The 7,559-nt window shown below is 45.0% G+C and overlaps 1 protein-coding gene across 1 annotated transcript; it reads left to right on the top strand.

Annotated features, from left to right (window-relative positions):
* Nucleotides 1–5,951: 5,951 nt before the first annotated feature.
* On the top strand, nt 5,952–7,088 carry LOC136996330 (olfactory receptor 6M1-like). The gene has a single exon (XM_067317259.1). It carries the CDS (start codon nt 5,952–5,954, stop codon nt 7,086–7,088), a length of 1,137 nt encoding a protein of 378 aa, XP_067173360.1.
* Nucleotides 7,089–7,559: the final 471 nt, after the last annotated feature.

Raw genomic sequence — 7,559 nt, 5'->3', positions numbered from 1 at the left:
GGGAAACATGAGGGCCTGGTTCACTCATGACCTCTACAGGCAGTAGGGAAACCAATTGCTCAGCCCACTCAGCTCTACAGGCTAAATTTCCAAACTGTAGTGATTAAAACAGGTAGTGTAGATAATGCTGCATAGATCACCTGTGATGGCATGAAGAAATACTTTGTGATTCATCTCACCTGTAGGGTAGGTTCACAGGCAGTGCTTTAAGATCATCTGCTGTGGGACTTGTGTCACCTAACTTGAGAACGGTTTGACTGTCTGAACCCAGGTGCCCACTTGCATTGGAGATGATTTGGAGCATCCCACTCGGCTTCCAGGTAGCGCATCACACTGGCACAGGATTCCCATAGCTTCTGTGTCATTTCTGACAGCTTTAGAGATGTCTCCAGTACCCTGAGGCATTGCCTAGAGGTGTCTAGAACAGACTCAGACATCTATGCCTGGGCACCTGGCTCACACCCAGAACTTCCCTCAATAATTCGTGGACACAAGACCCTTCCAAAGGAAAAGTATTCCATCCTCGTGTCTGTGCCCAGAACTGATGGATGGGTCACTTCCGAATTATGACAGTTTCTTCTGCTACCATGAGAGAGATACCAAAAGACTTGCTTAGATGATATCACATCTGCCCTCTCAAAGCGTTTAGCCCCTTGGCTTCTCCTGGGGTCTGGGGCCTCCATGGTCTCCACTAAGAGCATAATGGCTCAGTCCCAAGTTTCTCTTGGAGTGAACTGGTTTGTTCCATCCAAGAAGAAAACCTTGGGGCAGCTGTGGGTAAAGTGTACTCCACTTATGAAGTGGGTGCCTTCACACTACTAAATGCAACACTGCTGCACGCTGCAGAGAGCAATCTCTACCCTCTAAGTCAAGTAGTGCAGACCAACAGGAGCCAGTGCTGAGGCCAGCCCCCCTCCAGAGCAGACTGGCTGCACCCACACTACAGAGCAGTAGTGCTCTGGGTCCTCCCTGGGACCACTGTACTGACTGTTTGGCCCTAGGATATAGTCATGCTTGTGTGTGTGTGTGTGTGTGTGTTTTGCCAGTCAGAATGTCTTAGCAGTCTAATCCGAGAATCATTACCAGTCCAGATCTAACTATTACAGACAGAGAAATATAATATAGAAATAATACCAATACAGTTAAAACTGTTAGACACACACTTTTCAGTTTCTACCACTTTTCCTGGTGTTACGTTCACCCTTCCCCTGCTACCCTGAGTCCTAAGGTTGGCAGTTTCACTCTGGTGTTGTTGGTGGGTTGTTGCAGTGAGTTGTCAGCGTCTGGAGTCCTTCACCGAGAGGAAGATGATGTTCAGGTTGGTGCTTTCTTCTTCCTCACTCTAGTATCCACTTGGGGTCATTTTCACGTGTTTGCTAACACACTTTTTACGCCTTGCTCTTTCTTCATTGCTCTCTCTCTCCACGTTATCTCTGAAAGTACCACATACGGTACCTTCTACTTATGTTCGATACTGTTGCTTTGTTCTCTTTGTTGGCCTAAAACCAGTTGTGTCCTGCTCCAGGCGTGCGTTTCTTACACCGACCACTAGTGAGTGGTCTGTAGCTGCGGGGTCTCCAGCGCCAAGCTGTGCCCCGTCTCTTGCCATCCCATGCCGGTACTCCTCTACACCGCATCCTGTGTCTGCACTTCTCAAGGCTTCTGCTATTGCACCCGGCCTGCATTTCTCTCTACTGCATCATTATGTGGGAGTTGCAAATATCTCATTCCACACAGAACAACTGCTTGTTATTGCTGTAAGAACTGAAGTAAGTTAAAACTTTTCTTTTAAAAAGCTGCAGGCAGGTCAAGAAAAGTTTGGGCAGAGCAGGCCTGAGAAGCTGCAGTCCTGAGGCCTTGCAAACTCAGGACAAAAACTCAAACTCATATTACATGGCTATAGGGTAAGAAAGGACCTAAATGGCTTGACAGTGAAAAATTACCTTCTCTAGATCACCATCTAATGAGGCCCGACCAAAAGAAACTTGTCTGGGTTGCACAGGCCCCATGTGTGACCCAATACAGACGTTGCTGGGTTTTTGTGATCTGTAAATTTCTGCTACATTTTTAAAAGGCTTTGACACAGCAGGACACAGAAGGCAGTGGCAAAGTATTCACACAATCTTTAGAATCTAATTTAATGGAAAAAAAAAAATCCCCATCTTTCCCTTTCTTTCGCGCTGACTTTCCACTAACACAGGTAAAGTTGGAAATATATTTCCCTCAATGAATTCCAACAAATGAACAATAACATTTTCTTTTGCAATTCATTCATCAGTTCCTACTAATAAGTAGTATGAACAATTGGTCACAAAGTGAATTAAGAGAATCCGAAAAATAAAGCATTTTGAAGATGATGAAGTTCCAGTAAGCTAGCTGCATTTTTTTTTTTAATTCATATTCATTAGAAGTCTGACAGTCTCCTTGATAATACAGTTGTATCAAGAAATGCTTCCTGAACTGTTTGGCCAGAAGGGGTTTCTTTCTTGAACTCAGCTGTGGTTCTTCAGAAGCAACCTGGGTTACAAGGGCCATTTGATGATTCTCTTACTTGTTCATTTGCATACAGTTGTCTCTTTACCCTGATACCTTAGCCCACTTCAGCTCATCTCACCTCTCCTCCAGCTTGTCCTAAAATAGACACCAAAAATTGGCTAGAGGAACTGCCTACAGACACATGTATTTCAGTATGTTAACTACAAAGCAGGTCAGAGCTACTTGCTCAAGCGCAAAGGTCTGCACTGTAGGCAGCTCAAGGCAGGCAAGGCATGTCAGCCCAAAAAGGCAAAGTCCAAATCAATACTGTAATGTACCTCCACGAAACAGAAGGTGGCTGGAGGGCAGTGTCTCAGCTCTATAGATCCTTGAGATTTTGGGAAACTCCCTCGTCGGAAGCAATTTTGGGCATGTCTAGCCAAAGGCAGAGAAGTTCCAAGATTTCAAGGCTCTCAGGAAGATTTTTCTTCAACAGCTAGATTTTAAAAATACCCCTTTGGAAATGGGCCCTGACCTATTTTAGTTATTTGCAGTAGAGTGAAGTGATTTACGCCCTGTGACTGCCAATTTTTCTCCTATGGTTGCAAAGGAAATACGGATTACGAGTTCAAGTGAAGATGCCCGGACTGTAATTTCATCTGCAATGAGGCAAAATTAATCTCAAGCTTTGATTTGTCCTAGCTCTTTCCTAAACAATATTGAAAGGTGACTTTAAGGCATTGCAGACTTACTCACATAGACAGACTACTGTTTGGCCTCGTTCCTTGTGTGGCTTTTATCACTCAGACAAGCAGATAAATAGAACAGTGATGAGTGGATAACTGTCGTTGCTCAGTAGGGGTTGTCTGTATCTTGTAGTGAAGCATCTGAAGTGGGATTCATCTGTGCAGAATTAGTTATCTATGCTTTGAATGTCACCATCTGAGCCAGTCAGCTAGGGTGAGATTCCTCTTGTAAGTTATCCAAGGTAAGTTGTGTACTTTAGGAGCTAATCAGTTGGTCTTCAGACTCCACAGACTGCATGGACTAAGACGCTGATTCAGTTGCCCGCACACAGGCATCAGGTAATACTTGCAATGTCCTCGGTGCTTTGAAAAACCTGGATAGGCGCAATAGCTATGACACAGGACCAATAGAAGATCTGTCCTCTCTGTAGAGTGGTGGCTGGATGCCAAACAGGACACCAAACAGCATCTCCAATTGCACTGGAAGCCCATGTGTGCAACGCTGGGTTGAATCCTACACCTCCCTTGATTCTGAGAGGACTTGAGAGAAATTGCTCAGCTTTAGACACCCAGATTCAACACACCCAGGGAGTACTTCTTCAATCTCAATATTTGTGTTTAATTCCATCTGAGATTCCCTGCACAGTAACATGCCTGGCTTCTGGGTGACACTCTGGAAGAGCATGCATGTTTGCTAGATTCTCTGTCATAACTGCTAGCCACACAAAACTTCTTGGATACCCTAGAAGATTTCATATGGCACTAGGCTCCTCTGTTTAGCACCTGAATTGTTGCCCTCAAGCAAGGTGAGGTGATCTCCTTCCTAGACTTCCTTTATAGCCATTGAATGTGCATCTCCTTGGTTTGCTCAAGGAACCTGTGTCCCCAGGGCTTCCCTCTGAAAATCATCGCACCATTGAAATAGTGGTTGGAAGGGACCTCCAGATGTCTCTAGCCCAACCTCCCACCCTCTCTGGGTGACTTGCTCCAGTGCTTCGTAAGCCTCCTAATTAATAACTCGCTTTTTCCTGAGGTCCTCTCTGAACCTTCCAAGCTGCAGCTTGTGGCCATTGCCCCTTACTGTTGTGTATGCCAGTACCAAGACGATTTGGGGCCTGTCATCTTTGTGACTGGCACTCAACTATTGCTAACTTGATGTGAGGCTTGTTTATCTAAATCTCCCAGGATTATTATTTTTTTTTCAAAGTGAAGCCTCTGAAGGGTAAATTCTTAGAAAGGATCCAATTACTTTTCTTTCTGGCATTTCTCAGACCACCTATCAAGTACTAGTGGTCTTTCTGAAATGCACCTTCTTCATTACAAGTTAAAAAAAAAACTTTTGCCTTTCTGCCACACACTGGCTTTCTGGAACTCCTGCCCTGGGATGTTTCATCTTTCTAAATTGTTTTGCATGTTGAGCAGTCTCATTCTGATAAGAATCGTCCACGGTTTATGCTGAGCAAGGAAATCATTGCTCAGTTGTCATTACACTGATTTCAGCTTAGCCAAGTCTACAGGATATCCATCATTCTTCCAACAACTGGAGTGTGAATGTCTTCTTGTTCTAAGACTATGATTCCTATCGGTCAATGCACCATGCACTTTTTTACTTGTATACGTCCTGTTGGTGGCTGTGCAATAAGTAACTGAGCTACATAGCTGTCCCTCTGGTCTTATGACATAGAGCAGGAATGTAGAATCCTCTTTCGCTCTCTCTCTCTCTCCCCAATTTTCCTCTTGGTTGTCACAGCTGAGACTCTCATCAGGAAGTCAGACCCAGCTGTCTTCAGCAAGGAAGCAAAAAGAAATATATGAGGTGTCACTCATGCAGAAGGTAAGATCAAAGACACAGCTATAGGAACAATGGTATTGACACTGAATATGCTACTTATTGCCATTTGAGCATGCATGGATGCAAAATTCAGGTGCAGAAAATGCTGGGTGAGAGGAGTCTATCTTGTGTTCTGATTTGATGGTAATTTTGAATGACGGTTACAGAGAAATTGAGGCAGCTTTGCAACAAAGACCTGCCTATGTCACCTTTGTATATGAAGCAAAGAGCAAAGGCGAAGCTTGGTGGCACACAACTGTGATGGCTGTTTCACAAAGGTTGTCATCTTCCACTCCTCAACCGTCAATGGAGAGAGGCAGACTGCAATGGTCTGAATCACCTTTTAGGGATGGCTCCTCTTTTAGGGATGGCTTCCTCTCCTGTTTGATTAGACAGGCAGCTGGGATGGCATATATTGCCTCTCTAGAAAGGTTACTGCCAAAACAGACCAAATGTAGGCCTTTCTTTTTGGACAAGATGAATGGATGAATGGCTCTTTAGGCGCTCTTGATTGTATTCTGTAGGTGGACATCTGCAGGCTTCATTCAGTTGCTGACACATTGGGATCTCCAGCCATTGAAGACTGTAGCTTTATGGGGATGTCTGAGACATCACCAATGGCACTGGATGCCTATTTATGAGCAACTCAATCAAGCACCTTCAGTCAGGCATGATGAATCTCACTTCAAAAGACAGGTGCTTAGGCTGGACCAGTCATTCCAGGACTCTTCTATAGTTGTGGAGGGCTAGGCAGCATCAAAAAATGGTACTGGCTGACTAACTCAGAAAGAAACATTTCTATTGCAGATATCCAAGATAGGTGGGATGAATTCGACCCTGAATAGCTATGTGTCGGGACTTAACTTCTCTTTAAAATCAGGATGTCCAAAACTTACTAGATGTCATCTGAGAAAATATTCAAAACTCTACATTACTCTGGTGTTCTTTCCCACAACGGAGACTGCACAGAGATGGAGAATGGCACATCTGTGACAGAGTTCATCTTAGCGCGATTTCCTAATGTCCATGAGGTGGAGATCCTCCTCTTGGTTGTGTTCCTGCTTATTTATTTAGTGACTGTCTTGGGAAACACTCTTATCATTGTCGTGGTATACACTGATGGCCATCTCCATTCTCCCATGTATTACTTCCTCAGTTATCTGTCTTTCAGAGAGATCTCCATGACTTCCTCTGTGGTTCCTGAAATGCTGGCAAACTTCCTGTCAGAGAAGAAAACCATTTCCTTTGATGGCTGCTTTAGCCAGCTCTTCTTCTCTTTCCTCATGGGCACAACTGAGTCCATCCTCTTTGCTGTCACGTCCTACGACACATATGTGGCTGTATGCAACCCACTAAGGTATCCCAGCATCATGACAAGCAAGGTATGCAGTACACTTGTTTTGGGCTGCTGGGCGGGTGCCTTTGTCATGATTCTGTCGTCTCTGGTTCTGGCAGCCCGGCTGCCATACTGTGGTGCCAATGTAATCGACCACTACTTCTGTGACAGTGCACCATTATTACACCTTGCTTGTGCTGACATCCAGCTTATTGAGTGGATTGATTTTGTGGTGTCCTGGGTCCTGCTCCTTGGCTCTTTGGCACTGACTGTGCTCTCCTATGCCTACATTGATTCCAACATATTCCGGATGCCATCAGCACAGGGCAGGCAGAAAGCATTTGCAACTTGTGCTTCTCATTTCACTGTTGTTTCCTTGGGTTTTGGCATCTCCATCTTTGTCTATGCCAGGCCTTCCCACATGACCTCTGTGCATCTCAACAAAAGCCTCCCTGTTGTCTCCAGTATTGTGGCGCCTCTTGTAAACCCATTCATATTTAGCCTGAGGAAGGAGCAAATGAAAGAGGCCTTGAAAAATGCTTTGCACAAAGGCCTGGTGATGACTAAGAGGGCAGGAAAGCCACGAGCATCATCATGGCTGGTACTTAGTCTTGAAAAATCTGAGCAGGACCTTTCTGTTCACAGGGATAAACTAGCCAGCTTAGATGAGACTCCTTGGATGAGATTCAGTGGTGCTTAGAGTATGATTCAGGTAAGCAGCCAGGTGGTATCTATGTGAGGATGAGGTGAAGCATTCTCTCAGCTCCATTCTCTGTACCGGTAAGGGACTAAATGCAGCCAGAGTCACGTGGGGCTAGTGCCATTTGAGATGCCACAGAACATCCTAGCTGACCTCCAGCAGCCCTTCTAGAAAGGGACAAGTGTCCCAAAGGCCCCTTGTCACAACTGCCAAGATGTCTTGGGCTCCTTAGGGCATCTCAAATAGCAGAAGACACCTGCGTGTGGACAACTGAATCCAGTTCTCTAAAGAACTGGGGTGTTTTGGATTCATCTCACCTGTCTTTAGTGACTGCAATGGATATGTATTTGAGCTTACCATGAGCTATCGCTAGAGTGAGCGGAAGGAAAGATATTTCCACACAGCCATTCAGCATGGCATGGGATAGGTATGTTGACCTGGCCTTAGGAAGTGGTGAATTCTGTCTGTGGA

The sequence above is a fragment of the Apteryx mantelli genome, unplaced genomic scaffold, assembly GCF_036417845.1.
Source record: "Apteryx mantelli isolate bAptMan1 unplaced genomic scaffold, bAptMan1.hap1 HAP1_SCAFFOLD_34, whole genome shotgun sequence".
NCBI lineage: Eukaryota > Metazoa > Chordata > Aves > Apterygiformes > Apterygidae > Apteryx > Apteryx mantelli.
This window is presented reverse-complemented; position numbering and strand designations above follow the sequence as displayed.